This window comes from Oryctolagus cuniculus, chromosome 11, assembly GCF_964237555.1.
Source record: "Oryctolagus cuniculus chromosome 11, mOryCun1.1, whole genome shotgun sequence".
Classification (NCBI taxonomy): Eukaryota; Metazoa; Chordata; class Mammalia; order Lagomorpha; family Leporidae; genus Oryctolagus; species Oryctolagus cuniculus.
The window spans coordinates 115362161-115389350 of NC_091442.1; the positions used below are offsets into that span (position 1 = coordinate 115362161).

The 27190-nt window shown below is 63.3% G+C and overlaps 2 protein-coding genes and 1 long non-coding RNA gene across 3 annotated transcripts in view; 1 reads left to right on the forward strand and 2 right to left on the reverse strand.

Annotated features, from left to right (window-relative positions):
- Nucleotides 1–397: 397 nt before the first annotated feature.
- Nucleotides 398–12006, reverse strand: DNAL4 (dynein axonemal light chain 4). The gene is made up of 4 exons (XM_051845895.2): nucleotides 11895–12006; nucleotides 3808–4008; nucleotides 2516–2599; nucleotides 398–1237 (listed from the first exon to the last, which is right to left on the reverse strand). Exons 2-4 carry the CDS (start codon nucleotides 3874–3876, stop codon nucleotides 1073–1075), a joined length of 318 nt encoding a protein of 105 aa, XP_051701855.1. The 5' UTR covers nucleotides 3877–4008; nucleotides 11895–12006; the 3' UTR covers nucleotides 398–1072.
- LOC103348389 (uncharacterized) lies at nucleotides 10449–23848 on the forward strand. Its single transcript, XR_011380375.1, has 7 exons — nucleotides 10449–10454; nucleotides 11365–11983; nucleotides 18480–18654; nucleotides 18765–19207; nucleotides 19752–20579; nucleotides 21664–22040; nucleotides 23089–23848. It is a non-coding gene; the product is annotated as an uncharacterized lncRNA (long non-coding RNA).
- NPTXR (neuronal pentraxin receptor) overlaps nucleotides 23819–27190 on the reverse strand; it is a 28080-nt gene continuing 24708 nt past the window's right edge. Inside the window, exon 6 of the mRNA XM_070053193.1 lies at nucleotides 23819–26982. Coding sequence (XP_069909294.1) covers nucleotides 26758–26982 — 225 coding nt within the window. The 3' untranslated portion in view covers nucleotides 23819–26757. The remainder of the gene's footprint in view (nucleotides 26983–27190) is intronic.

Sequence of the window (27190 nt, forward strand, 5' to 3'; positions counted from 1 at the left end):
CTGGTTCGAGTCCTGGCTGCTCCACTTCCAATCCAGCTCTCTGCTATGGCCTGGGAAAGCAGAGGAAGATGGCCCATACAGGAGACCCAGAAGCAGCTCCTGGCTCCTGGCTCCGGCTTGGCCCAGCCCTGGCCATTGCAGCCATTTGGGGAGTGAACCAGAGGATGGAAGACCTCTGTCTCACCCCCTCTCTAACTCTGCTTTTCAAGTGAATTAAAAAAAAAAAAAAAAAAAAAAGAGCCTGACGGTATCCCAGTGTCCACGTGGCCCCAGCCCTGTGACACAGTGGTGAGGGCCTGGGCCAGGCTGTAGGACCCTCACTGTTCATCCAGAAACATCTCTGTGTTCCCAGGATGCGCCCAGCCCTGAGGACACCAGTCGGTCAGGAGGCCGCAGATAGAGGTCCGTTTTTGGTCATTTTAATTGTAAAAACCAAGACATGTATATAAATAAGACCGCTGTGTAAAATACGGTTCACCCTCTACTAAAACCCTTCTCCCCACACTCAAAAGAATCTAGAAAACCCGGTGGAGACGAGAAGTACAAACGAGCGAGTGGTCCCTGACGGCCAGCTGTCCCTGCCGAAGCTGCCTCCTGGCCAGGCGTCTCACGGGGGCTCGGTGACGCCGAGAGCGGCTGGGGCAGTTGCGCGCACCGGCCCCAGCCCCGGCCCCGGCTCACAGCTGTGCGCTCCAGGCGGTGCACGGGGAGGGAGGGTGCCGAGGCCGGGGGCTGCGGCACTGCTGGTCCGGGAGACGCGGTGGGTGCCTTGCTCAGCCCGGGCGGGGCTGGGAGGGCTCGGTCACCACATCCCCAGAGACGAGAGGAGAAGCTGCCCGTGTCCTCGAGAGCCGGCAGTGCCGGGGACCCCAGGGTGTGAGGGGAGCGGGCCACTGGCAGGTCGGCGGGAGGAAAGCCCCATCTCCCCCCCTCCCCTGGGCCTCAGAGGGCTGCAGCCTGGGAGTAGAGCCGCCCGCGGACTCACACCCGGGGCACGGCCTGGGAAGCCCGCACGCAAGACGAAAGGACGAGAGCGCGGCTCCCCCAGGAGAAGCAGGGCGCGCGCGGGGCGTCAGGAGCACTTCCACACGCACACAGCCAGGGTGCCCCCGAAGTACAGGTACAGCAGGTTCTTCACCTCGTGTGTGATCTCCAAGCCGAAGCCCTCGCCGATCACCACGTGCCAGGAGGAGCCGAACTTCTTGTCCATGGCCTCCTTGATCATCCGGGCGGCGCTCTGGAAGGGAGAGTGCTTGTCAGGGGGAGTGGGCAGCGGCCTGCGCCGGCCCCTGGCGAGGGCGGTCTTGGCAGGGCAAGGCCTGCTGGCCCAGGACGGCAGACCGCGGCTCACGGCCCCTGCAGAAAGGGCTTCCGGACGTTCCCGACAGGAACCTGGACGCTGCGTCGCCGGGGGCGGGGCGGTCAGCATCAGGTCTGACAGCCGGGCTGAGTCCTGCGCTGCACCTGGGCTCCCGGCTGTGTGAACGGAGAGGTGGAGCCCGCGGCTGTGCCCAGGTGTGAGGGCTCTGGCTACTACCCACGTCACTGCCAGCCGTGGGGTGCAGTGGGCCCTAGGGAGCAGCGGCTGCACCTCCCAGCCACAGCACCAGCCCTCCGCTTCCTGCTCCCCTTCTCGCAGGAAACTCCACCTGCGCAGCAGGCAGTGTGGCTCGGTGGTTAGCCGCTGCTTGGGACACCTGCACCCCATATCCGAGGGCTGGCTGGAGTCCCGGCTGCTAACTTCTGGTCCAGCTCCTGCTAACGCACCTGGGAGGCAGCAGGTGGTGGCCAGGTTCTTGGGCCCCTATCTCCCGCACAGGCGGCCCAGACGGCATGCCGGGCTCCCGGGGTCAGCTGTGGTGAACCTCTGGGAGTGGGCCGCAGTGGGGAGGGCTCCGACCTTCTCTCTCCCCTGTCCCTCCAGTGAGGCTTCGGTGTGACCAGCAGTGCCCCCTTCCTCCAGGTGGCCCCCCAGTGCCTCCTGCCATTGTCTCCACAAGTGACCCTCGCAGCGAGGGGCACCTTGGCCACCCCCAGGTACAGGGTGGGAGGGCTGGGCTCATCCAAAGGGCCCTGAGCGAGGCGGGCTGCAGACGGACGCGGGCTCTCGCTGCCAACGTCTGCTCCGCACAGCCGCCACACACTCACTTCCATTTCTCTCCCCTGTACCCATTGGGGCGCTCCCGGCTCAGAGCCTATGGGCCCCACCCTGGCACCTGGAGCAGCGTGCGGCACAGAGATGGCTCTGAGTCTCTGTGAGTGGACGGACGCACGGATGAGGCCTCGCCAGGCTTCCGCTCCCCACGGGGACGGAGCCCTGGGAAAGGTGCCCTGTGCCCCCGACAGGACCACGGGCAGGGATGGCGTGGAGACCCCTCCGGCTTCCTCCCCCGGGCTCGCCCTAACTGTGACTGCCGCCCAGGAAGCCTTGTGCACGCTGCCGGCCGGACGCTGGGGCTGGCAGCAGGGCCTGGGCCCCCCCGTCTCCCACGTCACCCCAGGCCGACGGCAGTACCTCGTTGTTGTTGGAGAACTTCTCACAGGCTGTGACACAGAGCTCCATGGTCTCCACTCGCATCTCCTCTGGCATGTCCGAGTGCTAGAGACAGACAGGGGACAAACGGAGAGGGGCTCAGCCCGTGACCTGCCCTGCCTGGCCTGCCTCTGTCCCAAGCTTAAGACGTTGCCACCCAGGTGCTGCCTGCCACAGGCCTGGGCAGGCGGCCCTCACTCTGAGCGCAGGCCTGCAGCGGGGGCGCTGGGCACGGCTGGGGAGACGGCTCACCACGGCCTCTGCCCTTGAAGTCGGGCGGCACTGGCCACGCTCCAGGTTCCTGGTTCGCCTCCCGCCTCCTTCTGGGGACCCTGCCTGCTTGCAGCCACGGGGGGCCCTGGGCCCTGCCGCCCCCAGTCCTGTCTGACGTCTCCAGGGCAGGCTTCACGCACGTTCACGCCCAGCTCCGACCTCTTCTCTGGCTCAGCACACGTTTTGATAACCCCGCTTAGTGGCTAAAAATAACCTAAAATAAATAAAAATAAATCCCACAGCCCCACGCCTCCTCCGCCTTCCCTTTCTTGGAAGCCACCATCATTCTTTTCTCTCGTTGTTTAGGAAAAAAAAAAAAAAAAAAAAAAAAAACAGCCTCCGCGAACGTCTTCCTCTCACCCCAGCGGCCCGGGCACACGCGGGCCCCGCCCATGCCTCCCTCCTGCTCTGCAGGACCTGGGCCTCCAGGCGCAGCCCCCTGCTCCCCCATCTCCTCCTGGCGCCCGAAGTCCCTGCTGGAGGGGCCCTGGGAAAGCACGAAGCTCGCATCCCTGCGCTGCCTCCACGGCGCCCCCCTGCACTCCGGCCAGGACTCCCTGTGCCGTGCTGACCCCCGCGGCTGGCCACTGGTCTCACGCGCGGCAGCTCGCTGTCCCCTCGGGCTTCCTGGGCGCGCTGGCTCGGCGTCGAGAGCGCCTGTCCCCAGAGCCTGGCTCAGCCCGCTGCCTCGCCCTCCAGGAGCTAACCTCTCCTCCCGCCCACACACCTGCTTCGTTTCCTTTGGAGCACTTGGCCTGCGATCGTGTTGCTTAAGCACTGCTCTTGTGGGGGCCAGGCCTTGCCGTCCGCTCACTGCTCTCTCCCGGGGCCTAGAACCACGCCAGCATGTAGCAGGTGGTCCACCAAAATGGTGGTGCATGAACGGGAGAGTGAGTGAGTGACTCCCTCCTGGATGTCGGGATCGGGGCCAGCAGTGGGGCACCGGGGGTACCCCCCGCTCTCCAGGCTGTGTGGCCCTGCCGGCCGCCCCCCGGGCTTACCCTGACCAGAGGGAAGGTCTGCAGTCGCTTATAATCGGCCTCGTCTTTCTTCCCTTCGGTTTCCCCCATGATCCTTCCACTGTGGCCACTGGGAGGGCGGGGGGGCTTGGCGGAGGCGCTGGGGCTGGCAGGGGACACTCAGAGCCTCGGGAAGCCGGCCCTGCCAGCTCGGAGCGAGGAAAACGTGGTTCCCCGAGGGCGCTGCAGAAAACAGGAAAAGCCAGGAGAGGGGAGTTGGCTCTGAAAGCACACATCACGAAGTGGAAATGTCTGGTGACAATCTGACACCTCCCGTCGTCACTCCTCCGCAGCCTTTTCCAAATGGCCAGCAAGTCTGCCGGCGGAGGATGAGTCACCAGGAGGTGCTGGGCCCGGTGAGGTACACACTGTCACTGCCGAGACAAACACTGACTGTGGGCCAGGCCAGGATGCAGCCTGGAGCTGGCAATGAACACGCGCTCGGCACGTGGTCCCCGCTTCCCGGCAGCCACGGCGAGCGCGCCACACGGTCAGGTCAGGGCGGCACACAATCTGGGTTTTCTTGCAGGGGCGGGGCCCCCTCCGCCTCTTCAGTGGGTGCACGGGACCTGGCACGGGAACAGCGCCGCCCCACACAGCCCTCGGCCAGCAGGCTCTCTGGCTGCTCCTGCCACTCCCTCTCCGGCCACCCGGTCCAGCTGGCTGGCCCGGGAGCTGGGAGGCTGAGTGCTGGGCCTGGTTTAACCTCCTGGGCCTCAATTTCTCCAGAGTAACCCAGGGACAGTCACGTCTGCCGCACAGGGCTGCCGGGAGAGCTCCGAGAACGGGTCTGTGAGCCACGCAGCGGGCACGCGCGAAGCGGCGGTGCCCTTGCACCGGTTCTCAGTTGTCAAGGAGACGGCGTACACGGCACGAGGGGCGTGGATCCTGAGTGACTGGTGGCACTGCAGGAAATCCTGCCGCTCAGCGTCTCTCCGTCAACGAGCCTTCTTCTCAGAACTGACACACAGGAAATTATGTATCTACTAGACAGGCGTAGAGACAGACAGACAGCGCTCTTCCATCTGCTGGGTCACTCCCCAAACGCCTGCAGCAGCCAGGCCTGGGCCAGGCCGAAGCTGGGAGCCTGGTCTCCCACCTGAGTGGCAGGGACCCCTCCCCGGGTGCACACTAGGGGAAGCTGGACGGGAAGCAGTGGAACAGGGGCTCAAACGGGACGTGGGCGTTCCACGCAGCGACGTGACCGCCGTGCTAAACGCCTGCCCCGCGCCTTTGCTTTCTCCCCAACTTCAGCGTTTCCCACATTTGCAAGTAGATTTGCTTGCACACAGCCACCGCGGCCCACGTGCCTGTAGCCCCCAGCAGGCAGGGGATGGCTGGGGCACTGACGGGGTCCCTGGGTGGCAGCCACTGCTCTAGTGGCTTACACAGCTGCTTAGTGCAGCGCCCCCGGGGGCAGGGGGCAGGGGGCAGGGGGCAGGGGGCAGGGGGCAGGGGAGGGACGGAGGCACGAACCGTCAGGTCAGTGGCCTGGGTCGCTCAGCTTGCCAGTGGCAAAGCTGGGGTGTAGATCCCTACTCCCTGAGCTCCCGTGCACACAGTAGGGCCCTCAACCCGACTGCTGCAGCTCACCTGGACCCAGCAGTGAGGTCAAAGTCTGGTCTCCCCTCCGTGCACCGCGGCGGGGTCACCCGCAGCCTGGCCCGGACTCCTCCCCAGGGACGCTGCTCCTTCCTGGCCCCCAGGAGACAGCTGGCTCCTCCAGCTCCTCAGTGTGGGCATCAGGACCACGCGGATATTAGCAGCTTTTGTTTGTCTCCACGAAGGAGCTGGCCAGTTACCAAGCGCAGACTCATCCCTCTTTCTCGGCAGGCTTCTCATGTCCCAAGCCCCAGGGAATCGCGCTGGCGGGCCCCTCCCCCACCCCACCTACAGCCTCCTCTCCAGGGTCACCAGGGTGTGACGGGCAGGTGGCCGCTCCCACCTGAGCACTTCAGTTCCACTCAGCCCCCTCCCAGGGCTACAAGGTGCCGGCGTGGGGGAGGCAGCCGGGCCCACGGCTGTGCTCACAGCCAGGTCTGTGCAGCTCGCCCCATGAAGCAGCCCCAGACCTCAGAAGTGTTCCCAGAGCCCACCCTTCAGGGACGAAGCGGGAAACACCCCTGGGACAGCTATGGGGCGGGGCTGGGTAGGACCACCCGCCAGAACACTCAGGGACCAGCCCCAGTTCTGCGGCAGAAATGAAGTCTGCTTGCTGCCTGCCTGGTAGCTCTGGGCAAGCACTTTAGCCTGAGCCTTGGTTTCCCTGAATGAACCAGGACACTGAGCGCCCCACCCCACCACCCAAAACCTGGTGCAAGCCCCAGGGGGTGCTGGTGGGCACAGCGGAGCTGCCGCAGCACGGTGCGTTGTTAGCCAGGCCTCGGCTGCACTCGACCTCGTCTGCTGGGCCAGTCCACAGCGGCGAGCAGCTCACCCTGGCCACTTCCCCTACGCCTGGGGAGCCACAGGTGCGGGGCTCACAAAAGGGGCGGGCACACTTGTGAGCTCCAGACACAGGAGGGAGGAGGGTTTTTTATGACGCTGCGTCATTCAGTACAGAGGCAGACACCCAGCCCCGGGTCGAAACCCTGCTCTAAGAATGCCGCCCAAAATAGCAGCGCTGGAGCTCCTAATAACCTTATCAATCTTCCCTGCAAGCGGACCTGGGCCTGCAGACTGCAGGCCAGGCCCGAGACAGCCCTTTAATAATTGACGCGCGGCCAGGGCCAGGGCCTCGAGTCCGCCCGGCACTGAAGCTCAGGCACACGCCGCCCAGTGCACTCTGGAGCACGAAGCCGGGGCCGGCCTCGGCCTCCCCTCTGCAGTGGGGCCCTCTGTGTGTTGACACGGCCTCACCCGGAGCCACAGACATGGCCGGGGCCAGCCTCGACCTCCCCTCCCCGGTGGGTCCCTCTGTGTGTTGACATAGCATCTGGGAAGAATCCTTGGGACGGGGAGGCTGTGTGGGAGGGAGGACAAAAAACAAGTGCATTCTGGGAAATAAGGCCAAAGGTACCTGCCAGCCCCTGGGGTGGGGGCGGCCTCACTGCTGGGAACAGCCCGGGCCCTTCTGCCTGGGCTCAGTACCCCTCAGAGCCCGGCACAGGGCTGAGAGGCCGCGGGGCGGGTCCAGGGCACATCGTGGCAGTTCTGGGTGGCTGCGAGTCGCACCTTGGTTCTCAGATGAGCGCTTCCCTGTCTAAGCCTCAGCTTTCTCACCTGGGAATTAGGAGTCAGAGGAGAGACTGACAGGAGATGGAGGGACGGGAATGCCGGGTGCCAGCCAGCCAGAGCAGCCGGTCGTAGCCGGTTCCCTCTGTACCCCAGCCTCCGCATCAGTGCCCAGCAGAAGCAGTGTGGCCCCCTGTGCCTTCAGTCCTCACCGCGCCCTTCCTCCCAACGACCGCTCACACGCCAGGCGCCCGGAGCTCTGAGAGGTTTCGTGGCTGGCCCAGGGCACAGCAACGGCAGTGCCGGGATCCGAACCCAGATCTCCTCTTTGACTCTACCATCTGTGCTTTCTCCCTCGGCACAGCGAACAGGAGACGAGACAGTCACGCAATATCTGTCCTACTCAGCGCCGGCGGCCTGCCTGCACCTGCCCCCCGCGTCACACAGAGCTGGCGAGGAGGGGAGAGGATTCGAAGGACGTGGACGCACATACTCCAGACATCAGTAGTGAGGCCAGGAAGCCACGGGGGCACGGAGCCCCCAGAAGCCCGGCTCTCAGGGCAGTTTAAAACGCGGGAGGCAAGCACAGGGCTGCCATTTTTAATTCTGCTAAGAGCGAGCACCACAGACGCGTGTCTGCACGGGAGGGAAGGATTCAAGCCGGGGCAGAGGCTGCAACGCACAAAACTCTGCTTTGGGATCTTTTACCATGGCCTTGCTTTTCCTCAGTGTCCCGAGGCCCCGTGGAAAGGAGGGGAGCGAGGGAGAGGAGAGAGGTGGAGGGAGGGGAGGTGGGGGGAGCGGGAGGGAGGGGGGAGGGGAGAGGTGGAGGGAGGGGAGGTGGGGGAGCGGGAGGGAGGGGAAGGGGAGAGGTGGAGGGAGGGGAGGTGGGGGAGCGGGAGGGAGGGGGGAGGGGAGAGGTGGAGGGAGGGGAGGTGGGGGAGCGGGAGGGAGGGGAAGGGGAGAGGTGGAGGGAGGGGAGGTGGGGGAGCGGGAGGGAGGGGGAAGGGGAGAGGTGGAGGGAGGGGAGGTGGGGGAGCAGGAGGGAGGGGAAGGGGAGAGGTGGAGGGAGGGGAGGTGGGGGGAGCGGGAGGGAGGGGAAGGGGAGAGGTGGAGGGAGGGGAGGTGGGGGAACGAGAGAGAGGTGGGGAAGGAGGGGAGGTGGGGAAGGAGGGGAGGTGGGGGCAGCAGGAGAGAGGGGGAAGGGGAGAGGTGGGGGGAAGGAAGGTAGGGGAGCAGGAGGGAGGGGAAGGGGGAGAGGTGGAGGGAGGGGAGGTGGGGGAGCAGGAGGGAGGGGAAGGGGGAGAGGTGGAGGGAGGGGAGGGAGGGGGAAAGGGAGAGGTGGGGAAGGAGGGGAGGTGGGGGGAGCAGGAGAGAGGGGGAAGGGGGAGAGGTGGAAGGAGGGGAGGTGGGGGAGCAGGAGAGAGGGGGAAGGGGAGAGGTGGGGGAAGGGAGGTAGGGGAGCAGGAGGGAGGGGAAGGGGGAGAGCTGGGGGAGGGGAGGTGGGGGAGCAGGAGGGAGGGAAGGAGGGGAAGGGGAGAGGTGGGGGGAAGGGGAGGAAGGGGAGCAGGAGGGAGGGGAAGGGGGAGAGGTGGAGGGAGGGGAGGTAGGGGAGCAGGAGGGAGGGGAAGGGGAGAGGTGGGGGGAAGGGAGGTAGGGGAGCGGGAGGGAGGGGAAGGGGAGAGGTGGAGGGAGGGAGGTGGGGAGCAGGAGGAGGGGAAGGGGAGAGGTGGAGGGAGGGGAGGTGGGGGAGCAGAGAGAGGGGGGGGGGGAGAGGTGGGGGGAGGGGAGGTGGGGGGAGCGGAGAGAGGGGGAAGGGGTGAGGTGGGGGAAGGGAGGTAGGGGAGCAGGAGGGAGGGGAAGGGGGAGAGGTGGAGGGAGGGGAGGGTGGGGGAGCAGGAGAGAGGGGGGAGGGGAGAGGTGGGGGAAGGGAGGTGGGGGAGCGGGAGAGAGGGGGAAGGGAGAGTGTGGGGGAAGGGAGGTAGGGGAGGGGAGGGAGGGGGAAGGGGAGAGGTGGAGAGAGGGAGGTGGGGGAACGGGAGGGAGGGGAAGGAGGAGAGGTGGAGGGAGGGGGAGGTGGGGAGAGCGGAGGAGGGGAGAGGGGAGGGCGAGTGGAGGGGGGGGAGGGGGGGGGAGGGGGGAGGGGAGGTGGGGGCAGGAGCAGGGGGGGGAGGGAGGTGGCGGGAGGGAGGGGGAGGAGAGGAGAGGTGGGTGGGGCAGAGGCGGCGCCGTTGCCAGTCTGTGTGGCAGTTCCCTGTGCTTACGTGTTAACACCCGTGATAAACGGTGCTGATTCACACACACCTCACAGACACCCTCAGATTTGGATGAAATCCCAAATGTTTGTCAAGATACCAGCGAAACAAGAAGCCAGGCTCCCGGGGAGAGCAGATCTGAAGGGCGGGACTCGGGGGGACACTTTCACAGTATGCCGGCCTCAGCACTGGCCACCTTCTAAAAGCTCATTCAAAACTGCTAACCGTGGGTGACACCTGGCAACTGATCACGACCTACGGGGGTGTCCTGAGCTCAGACGTCACGGGCTGGTTGTCCTGGGGCCCAAGTCCAGGGTCTGGCACGTGGCAGAAGTCCAAAAACCACCGGGATCGTAACTGAACGGCGGGGCAGGGCAGGGCCCTCTGCCTCCCCTCACCAGGAGGGTTCAGCGACTCTCACCCGAAACTGTCAGCTGGGCACTGCTGTCCCCATTTCACTGATGACCACACAGGCTCTGCTGGCAAACGCTAGGGCCAGGACCCCAGCCCAGGTCTGGATGCCTTCAGAGCGTGCCTTCCGCAGGAGCCGGGCAGGAGGGGCGGGGCGCTCAGAGCATCTTCCGGGAGCGAACGAGGCTCTCTCGCTTGCCTGGAGGACGGGATTTAGCACAGCAGGGAGAGACAAGGCTGGGGGAAGGGGCTGAGACTGGGTTGGAGAAGGACAAGGGTGCCCTAAATTGCAGCCTTAAGAAGTGTGGGTATGGCCGGCGCCGCGGCTCACTAGGCTAATCCTCCGCCTTGCGGCGCTGGCACCCCGGGTTGTAGTCCCAGTTGGGACGCCGGATTCTGTCCCGGTTGCTCCTCTTCCAGGCCAGCTCTCTGCTGTGGCCCGGGAGTGCAGTGGAGGATGGCCCAGGTGCTTGGGCCCTGCACCCCATGGGAGACCAGGAGGAAGCACCTGGTCTTCCAGGCCAGCTCTCTGCTGTGGCCCGGGAGTGCAGTGGAGGATGGCCCAGGTGCTTGGGCCCTGCACCCCATGGGAGACCAGGAGGAAGCACCTGGCTCCTGGCTTCGGATCGGCGCAGTGCGCCAGCTGTAGCAGCCATTTAGGGGGTGAACCAACGGAAGGAAGACCTTTCTCTCTGTCTCTCTCTCACTAACTCTGCCTGTCAAAAAAATAAAAATAAAAAAGAAGCATGGGAGTTGGGAGCAGGCATCTGGCCCGGCGGCAGGATGCAGGTGGGGATGCCTGCGTCCCCAAAGTCCAGTTCCACTCCTGACTCCAGCTCCCTGCCCACGCACACCCCGGGAGGCTCAAGTCGTTGGGCCCCTGTATGGCTTCAGAAATAGGGGATGGGAGCGCCTCATGGAGGAGAATCAAAACCATGGGGCGACTGCCTGATGCAACAGGTGTGGCAGGGTGATGGGTGACGCCCAGGAGGGCGGTGTGGCTGCGGCAGACGGGAAACCAAGCAGAACCAATGGGGGGGGTGTTTGGCTCAGCTGTTAGGGTGCTGCCTGGGACACCCGCATTCCGTATCAGAGCGCTGGGTTCCAGTACCGGCTCCACTTCTGATTCCAGCTTCCTGCTCATGCCCACCCGGGGAGGCAGCGGGTGATGGCTCAAGAACTTAGGTCCCTACCACATGGGAGACACAGGCTGGGGTCCAGGCTCCCGCCTTGGGTCCGGCCCAGCCTTGGCTGTTGCGGGCACTGGGGGGTGAACCGGTGGACGGAAGATCTCTCTGTCTCTCTGCTTTTCAGATGAACAAATACAAACTTTAAAAAGAGACCTGTTGGGTAGAGAGAGGAGCAGGTTGGCTGGACTTTAGAAGCACTGAGTTCAAGTTGCTGCTGGTTCCTAGTCCACTAGGGACAGAAGGGAAGCCAATGAGTCCAGCTGTGCCACCCACAAAGCAGTGTCTGCCGCCCATCCCTCCCCCACTCAGACTGGGAGAAGCATCCAGCTTGGCAGGTCTGAGGGTCAACGGGAGAAATGACAGGTGGCGACACGGTCCAGAAGGGGCGGATGTGGGGACGCAGGAGGCAAAGGCAGGAAACCGACGGACACTGAATCTGCCCTGCACTCGACGGCCAGTAGCCCCCGACTTCCAGATGCGCGGCGGACACTGATCTTACGCGTGCGCAGACCCCTGCCCGGGGGCGTGGGGTCACTAGCTACAGTCTGGGACCCAACCGGGCTCGGCTACACCGGACAAGCGGGGTAGACCGGCAGCAGCACAGAGCGCCAGGCTCCAAGAGGCCTCAGAGAGCCCCAGTTCGCGGGGAAACTGAGGCCCAAGCGGAAGCGACCAGCCTGCAGTGCCGGTGCGTCCTCAACTCTGCCAGCCGAGCCGTCCGCGCGCCGGCGAGGGGACCACCCGCCCAGACGCGCGAGGCGGGGTCCCTCCGCGGAAAGCGGGGGGGTCGAGGCGCCGCGGGGAGCCGGATCTGGGAGGCGCGAGTGCGCGAGGCGGGCGGGGAGGCGGCAAAGCGCCAGCGACGGAGCTCTCGGGTCCCCGACGTCGGGGTGGACAGCCTGGGGCTGAGGAAGCGCAGGCAGAGGGCTGGGCCGGGGCCTCGGCGGTGGGCGAGGCCTTGCCCGCCCCGCGTGGCCTCCCGCCCTCCCTGCGGGCCGGCCCTCCCCGCTCGGCGGCCCGCCGCGCCCAGGGACCTCACCTGCTCCCGCGGGGGCCAGAGCCAGGGCCACAGCCAGAGCACCCCCGCCAGGGTTGTCAAGGAGCGAAACAAGAGTGTCTTAGCAACCAGTAAGGAAGTACTGCCCCCTCACCGGAAGTTGACGACAATTTCACTTCTTACTGGTGAATGAGGATGTCAATCAGCGTTGGAGGTCCCTACAACGGGAGGGTTCGCGCGGAAGGGGCGTGGCCTAGGGGCTAGGGAGGCGGGCCTTGGCGTATAGTCGTCTTCAGCGTGCCGGAGGAGTGCGGTCGGAGCGAAGTTGTGTTTGCAGCGAAACCAACTTCGAAAAGCGTTATTGCCTTGGGAGTTTCGGTCATTTCAAGTAACAGATGCAACCTGTTAGCATCTTGACACTGAGCTGCTACGCTGTTGGACGCTCCTACGCTTCACTAGCGTTTAGGGAGGGCTTTGTCATTCCTGTCGCTCTCGCTCGACGCCTGTAGGGCACGGCGTCAACCATCGCACCTGACCTGTCACCTGTCGCAGGAGGGGCGACACCCCCTGGCCGGGTCCCTGGGCGACCCGTGTTCCCTCCCGCTGCCCCCAGACACAGCGGGTCCGGCCAGCCTGCCGTCTCCCTGGTAGGGAACTTAATCCGAGAGTCTGAACCCAGCGCGCACAGGGCGAGACCTGCGGACTCCAAGCTGCGGGTGCTGCACCCACGGGGTCTGTGGGGGCACCGCGTGATTTAAATGTTCACCGCGAGGCCACCTGGGGGCGAAATCCCACTGCCACACTCACTGGCTGCCAGCTCCTGGGAGCTCGGCCCTGGCCGGGACCTAGGAATTCAGAGAGGAGACGGGTGAGGTCTGACAGTCTCAAGAATCGCAGGGAGCGGAGGCGCCGCGTGCTGGCTGTCTCCAAGGAGGGAGCCCCAAGCCGGGGTGTGGTGCTGGGGCTGGCTGATGGGAGGAGGGACCGCAGAGTTCCCTGGGGAACTGTGCAGGAGGCCTGGGTGCAGAGTGAAATGTGCAGGTGGGTAGGCGGGTAGCAGGAGGGCTTTGAATGGGGGGGGGGGGTATTGAGTGCTCCAGAGTGAGGTGAGAATGGGGGGGGGTAGGTGTTGGAGGGTTTTGCAGAGAGCAGCGCAGCAACATGGTGGGCCCGGGGTTATGGGGGGAGCGCTGTGGGGGTGAAGAGTGGTCGCGATTAGGAGTGCATCGTAGACAGCAGGCAAGCACAGTGGGTTTGATCCGGGGTCTTGGCAGCTTGAAGTGTGCTTAGTCCCTGCCTCCCTGGTCTGTTCTGGCCCGTGGGATGCGCGGATCAGCCTCCAGCTCGCCTCGAGCCTCCTGCCGGTTCTCTGGGAGAGGGAAGATGGCCCGTGAGCGCAAGGACGCTCTTGCCTTCTCCTCTCCTCCACATTTCTCCCCAGAGGGGTCCGCGTGGGCTGTCTTCTCGTTCTCACCTCCCGTTCGCTGTGCAGCCCACTGCAATCTGGCTTCCACTCCCACCACACCACCAGATTCCCCTCTCCCTGGTTACCAGGCACCTCCTGAAGCACGGAGCCCCAGACACCCTCCGCTCCGTGGCCCACGCCCACCCGCCTGTCCCCCGCCCCCGGCTCTCACGGGGGCTCCAGGCGGTGAGGGGCAGGGGCGTGGGCTTCTCGCAAGCGCCGCTGGTGCACGGATGGCCGAGAACAGCCGTGCCAGCCTCACAGGCCGTCTTCTGTGGGGACCCCCTTCTTGGGCTCTTCTGCCTTTGCTCACCCCCCACCCCTGTGCCTAACCTGACCCTGTTCCCCTCACCCATGCTTCCTCCACCCAGGTCACCCCCGAATCAAGCAGGGTTCCCCTGGTCACACTCCCGAGGCGTGTACTGGGACGGAAGGAGGGCTGTGCACGTTGGAAAAGCCGGGCCGTGGGTTCCGAGCACTCGTCCAGGGCGCTGCCGCCTGCATTGATGCCCTTGGGGACCTCGTCCACACGCACGGTTGCCATTGTTGGCGTCTTCCTGGGTTCTGCTGGCTCCTGTGTCTCCCTCCTCCGTCCCCTTGCTGTGCCAGCTCCTTGCCTCCTGCCCCAGCCGTGCCAACTCCCAGGTTCCCACACTGACCGCAGCTGCTCCCCTCCCAGCACTCGCTCTGTCCCTCTCCTCCGCTTTCCCTCCTTTGAGCCCAGAAGCTCTGTCCCTCCTCGTGCACGGTGGACGCCATCACTTGCATCTGGCACAGGTTCCTGTCCCTGACCTTCCCCACTCTTCTGAACCTGAGTTTCTCTGTCTTCCCCGGAAGAGCCGCGGCTGTCCTTCGCACACAGGACCCGACAGAGGGCAGGTGCGCAGCGAGCGTTTCATGAGTGAGTGAATGAATGAGTGAGCGAGGTAGGGGCTGGTCCTACCTCTCAGACTCAGCTCTTGTCAGTCCCCAAGACCCAGCCTGGGTCCCAGCTGCCTCCCTGGGTGTGTGCCCGTGCTGCTGATGGTGGGTGGCGGATACCCTGGCTCCAGTAACAGGGACCAGAAAACCGTGGCTGTCACAGGTTCAGGTTTGGCCAGAGCTGGCAGGTGTGGGTCTCAGCCACCTCAGCGGGGGCCCTGAAGCCATCCCAGGGTGACAGGTGCGCCTCCAGCATCTCACTCGCATTCCAGCCTGGAAGAGAAGGACAACAGGACAAACAGTGACTGCCGTGGGTCAGTGTCCTGGAGACCTCCTCTCACATCCCCCTGCTCAGAGCGCTGCCACGTGCTGGCTTCTGGCTTCAGAGGGGCTGGAGCGCGTATTTTAACTGCTCGTATTTTCACCTCCAATTTCTTTTTTTTTTTTTTTTTTTTTTTTTTTTTTTTTTTTTTTTGACAGGCAGAGTGGACAGTGAGAGAGAGAGACAGGTGAGAAAGGTCTTCCTTTGCCGTTGGTTCACCCTCCAATGGCCGCCGCGGCCAGCGCGCTGCGGCCGGCGCACCGCGCTGATCCAATGGCAGGAGCCAGGAGCCAGGTGCTTTTCCTGGTCTCCCATGGGGTGCAGGGCCCAAGCACCTGGGCCATCCTCCACTGCACTCCCTGGCCACAGCAGAGAGCTGGCCTGGAAGAGGGGCAACCGGGACAGAATCCGGCGCCCCGACCGGGACTAGAACCCGGTGTGCCGGCGCCGCTAGGCGGAGGATTAGCCTAGTGAGCCGCGGCGCCGGCCCTTCACCTCCAATTTCTGTCACTTCAGGCCCGCGCGGACCTGCCCTTCCCCTCTCCACCGAAATGCTCCCTCTGCTCCACATTTATTTCTCTTTTTTAAAAGATTTATTTATTTATTTATTTGAAAGAGTTACACAGAGAGAGAAGGAGGGGCAGAGAGAGAGAGAGAGGTCTTCCATCCATTGGTTCACTCCCCAGATGGCTACAGTGGCTGAGGCTGGGGGCCAGGCTGAAGCCAGGAGCCAGGAACTCCATCCAGGTCTCTCACATGAGTGACAGGGTCCCAAGCACTCAGGCTTCCTCCGCTGCCTTCCCAGGTGCATTAACAGGGAGCTGGATGGAAGTGGAACAGCCGGGACTCAAACCTGGGCCCACGTGGCAATGCTGGCATGGCAGGCAGTGGCTTAACCTACAGGGCCACAGCGCTGGCCCCTATCTGATGGATTTTTAAAAAATATTTATTTATTTATTTGAAATATTCAGAGTTGGGAGGAGAGACACATAGAGATCTCCCATCTGCCGGTTCATTCTCCAGATGGCCACAAGGCCAGGGCTGAGCCAGGCTGAAGCCGGGAGCCAGGAGCTTCATCCAGGTCTCCCATGTGGGTGGCAGTGGCTCAAGCACTTGGGCCATCCTCCACTGTATTTCCCAGGTGCATTAGCAGGGAGCTGGATTGAAAGTGGAGCAGCCAGGACAGGAGCTGGTGCCCACATGGGATGTCGGCACCGCAGGCTGTGCCATAGCGCCAGCGCCCTGATGGATTTCATAATCCCCGTGCCCAGGTGAGCGTCTGGCATAGAGTCATGATACTGAATGTTTGGAAAAGCCCTTTAGACCACAGGGAGTTCAAGGTCACTGCTCTCGGGCCTTGGGTCTTGCCTGCTCCTCACAGCCGGAGCTCTTTGACCAGCAGGCCCCTGTGGGGGCAACCAGGAGGAGGAGGGGAGGGGCACACCCTCTCTGCAAGGCCCTGCTGCGAAGCCTCCATCCCATCGTCAGAAGGCAGGGGAGGCTGGGCCCGGCCGAGAGCAGGCCGCACAGCTGGGGTGCCCGGTGGGTTCTCCCTCTGAGTGAGACTGAGGAGGAGCCACTGGAGTCCCATGAGCGGCTGAGGGGAGTCCAGCTGCCCCGGCCACTGGCGAGCTCCAGGAGCCCAGTGAGTCGCCTCGGCTTCCTGAGCCCTGGCCTCCGTCCCCGGCGAGCGGGAACAGCTGCGGCTGACTTGCAGGTGTCAGGTGAAGGGATGAACTGAGCTGCAGCCCTGGCCCTGCCAGGCAGTCTCTCTGTGGCCTGGCGTCCAGCTCCCCGTGCAGGAGGAGGAGGCGCTCAGAGCCGGGCTGGGTGACGCCTTAGCGAGAAACTGGGGCAGAGAATCCGGCACTGCACGCACGGCTGGACTTGAGGGTCTGACCCTGAGACTCTGGGGAGAGGCTTCTCTGTTTCATTTATTTCAAAGGCAGAGTGACAGAGAGAGAGAGAGAGAGAGAGAGAGAGAGAGAGAGAGAGAGATCTGTATCCACTGCATCAGTCTCCAAGTGGCCACAACAGCTGGGGCCAGGCGGAAGTCAAGAGCCTGGGACTCCATCCGGGTCTCCCACGTGGGTGGCAGGGGCCCAGGTGCTTGGGTCATCTCCCGCTGCCCTCCCAGGAGCATTATTAAAAAGCTGGATCGGAACCAGAGCGGCCAGCACTGGAACCAGCACTCTGATGCCTGACGCGTGTGCCCCAGCGCCGGCCCCAACGTGTGTGGTTTTTTTTTTTTTTTTTTTTTTTTTTTTTTTTTTTTTTTTTTTTTTTTTAATTTTTGACAGGCAGAGTGGACAGTGAGAGAGAGACAGAGAGAAAGGTCTTCCTTTGCCGTTGGTTCACCCTCCAATGGCTGCCGCGGCCGGCGCGCTGCGGCCGGCGCACCGCGCTGATCCGATGGCAGGAACCAGGAGCCAGGTGCTTTTCCTGGTCTCCCATGGGGTGCAGGGCCCAAGCACCTGGGCCATCCTCCACTGCACTCCCTGGCCACAGCAGAGAGCTGGCTTGGAAGAGGGGCAACCGGGACAGAATCCGGCGCCCCGACCGGGACTAGAACCCGGTGTGCCGGCGCCGCTAGGCGGAGGATTAGCCTAGTGAGCCGCGGCGCCGGCCCCAACGTGTGTGTTTATTTAGTCCTTTGCAGTTCTATCAGATGGGAACGTCTATTGGCTTGAAGTGTTTTCCTCCTGTGAGTTTTCGGTTCTGCTTCCAGCTATGTCTGCTTACGTTTTGTTGAATGCCAAACCTTGTGTAACAAAAATATCGCGTGAGAGTTTGGATGCTGATGCGGTGTTCCTCCAGGAAGGGTTTACTTCTGCTTCTGCCAAGCTGTCGCTGAACGGGCAGGCACCTTAACTCAGTGGTGAACGAGCGCTGGGGGTTGGAACTCAGCGGGGGAGGGCTGGAACTCAGCGGGGGTTCGGGTGCCCCCCAAGGCGCCATGTGTTACAGTGTAACCCCCGTTGCTAAGTAGGTGGACCTTGATCCGACTGTGGGATTTGGAAGTGGGAGCTTCAGGAGCCGCTAGGGTTAGTCAGGGTCGTTAGGATGGAGCCCCGTGGTTGAATCCTGGTGGCTTTGTGCCCAGAGGGAGCGGGACTCACAGACACATGCCCGCCTCCTGGCACATGAGGCCCTGTGCCACCTCGGGCCTCTGCCAGTAAGATTTTTTTTTTTTTGACAGGCAGAGTGGACAGTGAGAGAGAGACAGAGACAGAGACAGAGACAGAGACAGAGAGAAAGGTCCTCCTTTTCTGTTGGTTCACCCCACAATGGCCGCCGCGGCCAGCGCACCGCACTGATCCCATGGCAGGAGCCAGGTGCTTCTCCTGGCCTCCCATGTGGGTGTAGGCCCAAGCACTTGGGCCATCCTCCACTGCACTCCCGGGCCACAGCAGAGAGCTGGCCTGGAAGAGGGGCAACCAGGACAGAATCCGGCGCCCCGACCGGGACTAGAACCCGGTGTGCCGGCGCCGCAAGTGGAGGATTAGCCTAGTGAGCCGTGGTGCCGGCCCCATTATAGTCTTGAACCGTGGAGCAGTACCATTTCTATTTCATCCTACTTTGAAAGCGCAGCTCTTTGGGGTCCGGTTAAAGCCTGGGACGTCCACCAGAGCCTCGTGCTGGACTTGGGTTCCCAGATAGAAGCTCTGCATCTCCCTGCCGTCTGATTTCTTGAACGTGTTAGCTGGCCGCTCGACTGCCCCGTGGTAAGCGGGCAGGTGCACAGAAGGAAGCAGCGGCCCCAGAGGTCAGGCCCCCCCCCTCTGAATGTCTCCCCAGGATTCCTGTCCCCGAGCTCCAGCCTGTCCTGGTACCTGCTTGTGGCCTTTTCTAGAAGTCTTGAATACCTTGTTGGGTGGTTTTTTTTTTTCCTACATTAAAAATATTTATTTATTTGAAGGCAGAGTGACACACACAGAGAGAAACAGAAAAATCTTCCACCTGCTGGTTCAGTCCCCAAATGGCCACAACAGCCAGGTCTGGGCCAGGCTGAAGCCAGAAGCCAGGAACTGCATCCACGTCTCCCGTACTGGCAGGGGCCCAAACACGTGGGCCGTCTCCTGCTGCCCTCCCAGGTGCGTTCACCGGAAGCTGGACTCGAGCCGGCGCCCTGACATGGGACGCCAGTGTTGAAGCAGTGGCTTCACCTACTGTGCCACAATGCCGACTGCTGTTCTTTTTCTAGAATTTTCTTGGTGAAAATTCTGCGGCAGAACCGCCCTGCTTCAGCCTTGGCAGCGCTTCGACATCCAGGAGGGGCCGACTTTGCAAGGAGAAGACGCTTACTTAGGTTCTGCAGGTGCAAAGCTCAAACAGCGTGGGGCAGGCCGTGGCGGGTCTGGTGGCAGGAGCGCCCGCATCTCTCTGTGTCCCCGTGGTCCCCGTCCCTCCCCTCTGAAGCCACCCGGATTGAATCTGGGCCCTACCTCAATGACCTAGCCCAGTGCAGTCATTTCCCAAGGCCCAGCCGCTCCACGCCGTGACTGGATGCCGTCTGCTGCCGCCTGGGCCTGTTAACCCGAGACTCTGGGGACTGCACTCCTGCGCTCAGGCCACCCGAGGCCACCTCAGAGACTTTCATTCAATTTCCCACGACTTTCCTGAAGGCCCCTCACGGCAGAGGCTAAGGTACGTCTGGGGCTGACACTTCCCAGGGGTGTGATCTCGGGCAAGGCCCCTCTCTGGGCCTCGGCTTGCTCGCAGCGCTCCCCACCGTGCACTGAATAAACCAAGCACCTACGGTGGGCCGGGTGCTGGTGACAAGTGCAAGGCCTGTCCCTTCCCTCCCAGAGCTGACTTGACATTCAGGGGAACATTGAGTGACTCACAACCAGGGAAGCAATGAGGTCTTCGCCCAAGAGAAGTGCACGCCGCAGTACGAGTTAGGGGACGGCTGGGCGGCTGGGGCTGTGGCGCGGCAGACTGAGCCGCTGCCTCTGACGCCACCGTCCCATGTGGGCGTCAGTTCATGTCCCTGCTGCTCCACTTCCGATCCAGCGCCCTGCTAATGCTCCTGGGAAAGCAATGAAAGATGGCCCAAGTCCTTGGGCCCCTGCACCCACGAGGGAGACCTGGATGGAGCTCCTGGCTTTGGCCTGGTCCAGGCCTGCCCATTGAGACCATCTGGGGGGTGAACCAGTGGGTAGAAGCTGTCTCTATTTCTCTCTCAAAGGATGGCTGAGAAGGTGACCCCAGCAGGTTTGGACCCAGGCCAAACAGAAAAGTCTTAATTCTTGAGTCTGGGGCCCAGGGAGAGGACTTGGCAAATGGCGGTGGCGAGTGGACAGGCAGCGGCTCACGGCCACAGCACAAGCTTCTGGGATTTCCGAGACCTGAACAGGAAAACGGGGCAAGGCTGCTGTGAGCCGGGGGCGGTGCGCTCCGGCCGAGGGAAGAAGCGGGGCCGCGGGAGAGCGGGAGGAGGCGGGGCCGGGACCACCCAGGGCCGGGCAAGAGGAGGTCTGGACTCTCTTCTAGGGTGCGGGGAAGCTCTGGGGAGGTTAGTGCGGAGGAATGGCAATATTTTGATTACAATGTGAGAGAGGACATCACAGTTGTGTGCTGGAGACACAGCGGCGGGCATGGAGAGGGGTGGACAGGGTCTGGGCACCTGTCACTGGTGGAGCCCGCAGGTGATGGATCGGACAGAGGGCCAGGGAAGGAGAGGGCTCCCTGAGCTGCCCTGTTGATTTGTGCCCACTGACTGGGGGAAGGGTAGAGCGGATCGAGAGTCTCGTTTTGGATACAAGAGCGTCTTGAGGCTCCTATTCCATAACCTGGATATGCAAATGCCAAGTTCGGGGAAAGTTCTAGAAGAGAGTCGCGATTTGACTTTTAAAAAATTTTGTAGACAATTTATTTTCCTTTTATTTGAGAGGCAGGGATTGTCCATCCACTGGCTCACTCCCCAGACTCCTGAAACAGCCAGGGCTGGACCAGGCTAACGCCATGAGGAGCTGGGAATCGAATCCAAGTCTCCCACATGGAGACAGGAACCCAGGTAACTGAGCACTGACTGTTGCCTCTGAGGGTGTGCGTTAGCAGGGAAACTGGAACCAGAGCCGAGGTGGGCCTTCAACCCGGGCTGCTGTGTCAAACCTGCTGCTCTGACCCCCAACCAGGGGTCACCGTTTTGAAAGTCAAAGATGATGGCTGAAGCCAGGGGCCTGGGTGGTATTTCCTAGGTAGAGCGTCCAGGTTGGGAGAGAAAGGTTCCTGGGGGACAGGTGCGTCCGCGAGAGCTAGGGAGCTGAGGAGTAGGCGGAGAGGGGCTGAGAAGGAGCAGCCAGTGAGGCGGGGCCGTGGTTTCAAAGCCCGGCCCCAGGCCCAGCGGCCACAACGTCGCCGGGCACTCGCCAGAGCTGCCGGAGAGTGAGCGAGTGGCCTCTCAGCGGCAGCGAGGCCGGCCCCAGCGGAGAAGCAGCCAGGAGAGAGTGCGTGTGGAAGGCAAGAGCAGGAACCTGCCAGGAAGGGAGCACGGCTAGGTGAATGCCCCGTGCGGCTGGGCGTGCGGCTCCACGAGCCCGGAGGGCCGCCCTCCGTCTGGGCAGGGGGACACAGCTGGCCTCGCCAGGACTGGTTTTGGTGGAGGACCACAGCAGCAATCTGGCGGGGAATGGCAGGGTGTGGGTGACAGAGGAAGGAAGTGGCGGGGACTGTAGAACCACGGTGCAGCGAGGGCCAGTTCAGCACGGGTGGGCCCTGTCAATCAGGACCGTGTTGGGCTTGGCCAGTTCCTGGGAGATAAGTGCCAAGCCCCGGGAGAACCCGCCTGGAGTCAGTGCCTTCGTGAACCTTGGTTCATACCTGATAGTTTATGCTAAGGAAGTCGCTTATGGCAGGGGCCTGTTTTGTTTTGTTTTTAAAGATTTACATATTTATTTGAAAGTCCGAGTTAGAGAGAGAGAGAGGGAGGAGAGACAAAGAAAGAGAGAGAGGTCTTCCATCTGCTGGTTCACTCCCCAAATGGCCACAAGGGCCAGGGCTAGGCCAAGCTGAAGCCAGGAGCCAGGAGCTTCATCCGCATCTCCCATGTGGGTGGCCGGGGCTCTAGGACTTGGGCCATCTTCCATTGTATTTCCCAGGTGCATTAACAGGGAGCTGGATCGGAAGTGGAGCAGCCGGGACGCAAACTGGCACTCATATGGGATGTTGACATCACAGGCAGCGGCTGAACCCACTATGCCACAATGCTGGCCCCAAGTGCCCGTTCTTATTTGCCTGGAGCCCTGGGTCATGCTGTATCCGCTTGGCCCCTGTGGGCAGGGACTGGAGACCGAGTGGTCAAGGCTGTCATTCGGATGCTCCTCAGTACAAACCCGGACTCCACGGCTCAGCGTGCATCCCTGGTGATGGCTCTCTGCGTGTGACACCATCGCTGCTGGAAGAACCAAGCGCCGCCCTCAGACTCGGGCGAGGACGCCGGAGGCTCGCTCCTGGTCTCTCCTGGCCTCTGCCTCAGGTGCCTTTGTGTTGCTGGTTTCCATCTGTGTCTCTGGTGCAATAAGCCCTACCTGCAACAGCTTTTCTGGGTTCTGGCTCCTTCTGGGGCATCAGCAGAGCTGCTGGTGGTCTCAGGGACCCTCGGCACCCCTGCTCTTTCAAGCAGTTTGGTAGGGAAAGGGGCAGAGAAACGGGTTGAAAGCTGGGTGAGGGCCTTGGCTGAACGCGGGGATTTTTTTTAAAGATTTATTGATTTATTTGAAAGTCAGAGTTACACAGAGGGAGAAGGAGAGGCAGAGAGAGAGAGAGAGAGAGAGAGAGAGAGAGAGGTCTTCCATCTGCTGGTTCACTCCCCAACTGGCCGTAATGACTAGCACTGCGCTGATCTGAAGTCAGGAACCAAGAGCTTCTTCCGGGTCTCCCATGTGGGTGCAGGGGCCCAAGGACTTGGGCCATCCTCCACTGCTTTCCCAGGCCACAGCAGAGAGCTGGATCGGAAGTGGAGCAGCCGGGACTAGAACCAGCGTCCACATGGGATGCTGGCACTGCAGGTGGCAGCTTTACCTGCTACCTTGGGGGTCTTGTTTAAGAGGTACAACTTCGGGCGGACCTGCACGCCCACTGGCACCACAGAGTAGACAAGGAGGCCCCGGGCCTTCAGGAAGGTGCAGTGCACGGTGCCTCGGAGAGGAGCAGGGTGGCTCTGGGTGACAGGAGGAAGCCAGGGGGCGGGGACAGGGCCGGTCTGTGGTGCTCTGGTCCCCTGTGCTCCTGCAGGGACGGGGAGGAGCACGCGATGTCACAACGCTGCTGAACAAGACCTCCCAGGGGGCGAGTGGGTGCTAAGACCGCAGGGCGGGGGAAGGGCCCTGAGCCCCCCAGCCGTGAGCTTGTGGGGAAAGCCTGCATACGCTGGCCCCCCCAGCTCCTCGGCCGCTGCGTTCGACCACGCAAGTGCAAGCCGGCTCTCCCAGGGTCACTGCCAGCTGAGGGAGACAGACCAGGCGTGTCTGCCGCCGGCTGAGTTTTGCTCGGGCTCCGTCACCAACAGCGCCTTTATTTTACAGCAAATCTGGACTCGCGCTGGAGGAGACTGGAAGCGGCGCAGGAACGCGGCAGCCACCTCGGGAGACGTCGCGGCTGTCCTGTGGGCAGAGCCCGTGCAGCCACCAGCCTCCTGGTCCTCACGGACTGAAGTCGGTCCGGTTGGGAGCCTGGGAAGCTTTGGGAAAGGCTGGGGAGCCCTGTCCTGCTGTGACCCCCGACCCCTGATGGGGGGACCAGGCCAACAAGAACAGTGACAATATTGACAGAGTAAGCGGACGGGGCCGTTGAGCTCCTGAGATGGTGTGACAGCAAGGACCCTGCCAGGCATGGGTGGGGCAGGGGCCGGGCGTGCCAGAGCAGTCCAGGTGGGTGGGGGGGAGGGGAGGGCTTGACACCCACCGGAGCCCTCTCTCTGCCCTACCCCTACCTCCCCAGGAACCCCACAAAATGCAACACTGGGGGTGCAGGCACACGGCCGGGGCAGATGGACTCCCAGAGGACAAATCAGGGACCCAGATCCCAGAACTGGGGCGCACGGTGGGGATGGCATGTTGGAACGAGGTCACCGCCCAGTTGCTGGAACTGGGGCACTTTCCATGTGGGACTTGCGTGCTGCACACACCCTGGGAAACGAGCCGCGTCCGAGCCTGCGACCGGACAGAACCGGATCGGGGTGGGGGGCAGTCCAGGGGACCTCCTTTGCCTCCCCACCACCCACCCAGGGCCACCCCCTCCCTGGCGAGAAGACTCTCAGAGTAAACCGCGTGTTTATTTTGATCATTCAGATTTACAAAAATGAAAGGTAACAAAACCAGGACGTGGGTCACGCGCACACACACACACGCACACACACGTGTCTCGGGTCACTTTATGTACAAAATCGGGCGAGAAGAAGGCGGGGGAGGCGGGGGCAGTAACGGCACAGCAGGGGACAACTGGACATGCTCACTGCCGGCCGGAGCCCCTTCCCCACCGGGCAGGGGAGGGGGCCGGGGGAGGGAGGGCCCTGGGGGACGGACAGGCAGCTGGGAGGAAGGCGTGAAGACTCCGGTGTGCTGGGGCCAGCTGTAGGGCAAGAGGGGCCCCGAGTGCTGGAGGCCCGAGCGCCGTGAGAGGGCTGGGCTCCTGTCTCTGCAGGGGTCACTCATCCTCTCTGGGTCACAGCTCCTCACCTGCCAAACGAGGACCCCCCCACCCCGACACCGCTGCGAACCCAGCTCCTGCACAGTCGGGGATGGCGAGAGGCACCGCGGCCACAGCAGCTGTGAAGCACCTGGACGGGGGCTTCCTCCGTCCCCCCCGGGGCTCCTGGGGGTCTGGGGGTGCTCAGCTTCCCTTCCCCTCTCAGCTCCCCAGGAAACTCCAGTGGAGTCAGAGCAGGGCGAGGGGGACACCTGTTCCTTAAGGAGCTTCACCAAGGGGCCCACCCCCCACCCTACCCGCTCCCCTGGGGCTGACCGGGCGGGGCCTGGATGTCGCCTGCTCTGGGCTCTGTCACTTGCTGGCGCGTGCCCTCAGCTGTGCAGTGGGGCTCAGAAGACTCCCGGCCTGCAGCTGTGTCGTGAGAGTGGGCTCGGTGACGCCGGCTCAGTGCCTGGCACGTGCCAGATGCCACGACAGGCACGACACAGGCTCCCCTCTCACGAGCCAGGGGCCGCTCGGGGCGCGCTGAGCAAAGCCCCAGCCCCTTTCCTCGTGGGAGCAGCCGAACGGGAAGTGTACACATAATAAGTGTGGGGGGGTGTTGGGGGGTCTTTGGAAATCAGGAGCCAGGCCCCTCCCCAGTGACCCCCACACCAGGATCTCCAGCTGTCTCTCTGGCCAGGGCGACTAAGGTGGGGAAGGAGCTCAGACCCCACGGGTCATCGTCACCGTGACAAAGCACAAAGGACTTGGGGTGATGCTTCTGGGGGGGGGGCTCAAGCGACCGAGCCGCTGCTGGCACCTCCCTCCTAAGACCCGGACCTCCCCAGGCCGCCACAAAAGCTACCTCCTTCTGAGGAATGACAGAAATAACAGGAAAGCTCCGTGCCCCCCAAGCCCCAGCCCCAGTGCTGCCGTCACCCCAGCAACAGCACACGTCATGGTGCTGAGACGCTTGACCCAGCACTTGCGCTGATGTCATTGGCTGTCTCCCAGGCAACCTAGATGGCAGCAGGTTCTGGCTGGGGCTGCTGTGTCTCTTCATCCAGGGGGAGTTGGACCGGAGATGCTGCGTGATCTATGTGTGCTCTCGAAATGGAAACAGGAGCTGGGGGCCGGAGGCGACAAGGCTTGGAGCAGCGTCCGTGGCACCGGGCCCCACAGCCTGCTGCTCCTGCGTCACGGCTCAGGCTAAGTGGCCGCAGGGAACGGAGACAGGGAACAAAAAGGGGGGCAGGAGACGCCAGGGCCCGCTTGGGCCAGGTAGCCTGCAGCTGCTCAGACGCCTGCGAGGCGGCCGGCAGCAAGAAGGGACATGTGCGTCCTCAGCCGACCACCTGCCCTTCCTGCCCCACCTCCTGGGTGCCAAGGTATTTGGAAGCTGTTGCACGTGCCATGTTGGGAACACCCTGGCCCCTCAGGTTCCCCACTGAGGTTTGCAGTCCATGTGTGAGGTTGGTCTTCCTGGAGCCTTGCTCTAGCCCTTGACCCCCAGGGCCCGCTGCTGACCCTAAGCGGTGACTGGCCTGAGCGCATCTACTGCCCTGTCCTAGGACTTGCTCCTGCAAAGAACCTGGGCCTCCCTCACTGCGTCCACCTGGAATCAAGGACCATCTCCCGCTCGCTCTGGAGAGCTCTCGGCAGGAGGCCACACAGCAGGTCAGCCAGGGCTGGCTGGGAACCAGGGGCTCCTCCCTCCCACCCAGAGCTCCGCCCACCACTACACACTCCTCCCCACTTTCTCAGCTTCTTCCTGGCTGCCCCAGGGGTGCAGAAGGGGGCAGGTAATGTGGCCAGAGGTGGCACCTTCCTGGACAGGGAGCTCTGCCTTATGCTGTTCCCAGCCCAGGCTGGACCGGGCACAGAGCAGAAGGGGTGACCATGCCTGTGGGCACAGCTGCGGGTGGGCACAAGGGGGTAACTGTGGTCCTTGGGCCTCCTGGGGTCTTGGTCCCTAGACCTCCAGACTGGAGCTGGGAAGGGAAGGGCCTGGAAACAGGTGGGGCTGGGCCAGGCGCGGAACCAACACTCAGACCACTGCACACAAAGCCACAGGGGAAGGGGGAAAGAGCAGGGGCGGGGAAGGCGGGCTCCATCCAGATCCTGCTGCCCTTGCCTGCAGCCGGTGGACAGACGGACGCGTCATCTCCACCTGTCCACAGCCTGGGGGGCCCGGAGGGGGACAGCAGTGCACAGGGCCACGGCCAGCACTGAGCAGGTGGACCCTCCCCAGACACAGCCATGGAGCTGCTGTGGGGGTTGTGGGCTCGGGTGTGACTGAGGGGATGGTGGGGGTGGCGGGAGCCCATCGGGGCACCACCAGGAGGGCGGCAGAGCCTGGCCTCCCCCAGCTCAACCTGTTGTGGATGAGGGGCTGGCTTCCCTGGTGGGGTGAGGGGACGCCCACCGCGGGGCTTGGTGTTCTGGAGGGGTGGGAAGAGGGGCGGGCACTGGAGGCAAGACCAGGGCAGGGTGGGTGGGAGAGAGTGTGGTCCCCCTGGAGGCCCCGAAGTGGCGGGAGGGAGGGGCCCTGGCCGAGGTGGTCCTCAGGCCTTGGCCTTTCCCTGGCAGACCTCTAGGGCGGCCTTGGTGGCGCCCCCGAAGGTCTCCACCAGCCTGTCCTCCCAGGGCACGACGTTGCCCCGCAGCGGCCCGGTGCAGTTGGCCATGCCCAGGACCTGCGCAGGCGTCAGGGTGTGGTCCCACAGGTTGAACTGGGCAATGTCTCCAACGAAGGCCTGGGTGGCATCAAAGCGACCACCTAGGGTATCCTGGCCGAGAGAACAGCAGAGAAAAGAGAGACGTGGCGTGAGGGAGCAGATAAGACAGGCAGGCAGACCCAGAGCCTGGAGCCCCACCCCCAGGGCAGGTCTCAGCTCTCTGCGGCCTCAGTCTGCCCATCTGCAGAGTGGGGAGGCAAGACACAACGACCACTGCTGTGGTCTCGGTTCCCTCTGCCCCACCCCCCAGGGGCTCTGT

What these genes read in the sequence shown, in the direction of transcription:
- DNAL4 (XM_051845895.2), bottom strand. Translation starts at nt 3,876, where the DNA reads ATGGGGGAAACCGAAGGGAAGAAAGACGAGGCCGATTATAAGCGACTG. An exon ending in AGACCTTCCCTCTGGTCAGG is followed by an intron (nt 2,600 to 3,807) that starts GTAAGCCCGGGG and finishes GTCTGTCTCTAG; the next exon opens with CACTCGGACATGCCAGAGGA. An exon ending in AGTTCTCCAACAACAACGAG is followed by an intron (nt 1,238 to 2,515) that starts GTACTGCCGTCG and finishes TCTCCCTTCCAG; the next exon opens with AGCGCCGCCCGGATGATCAA.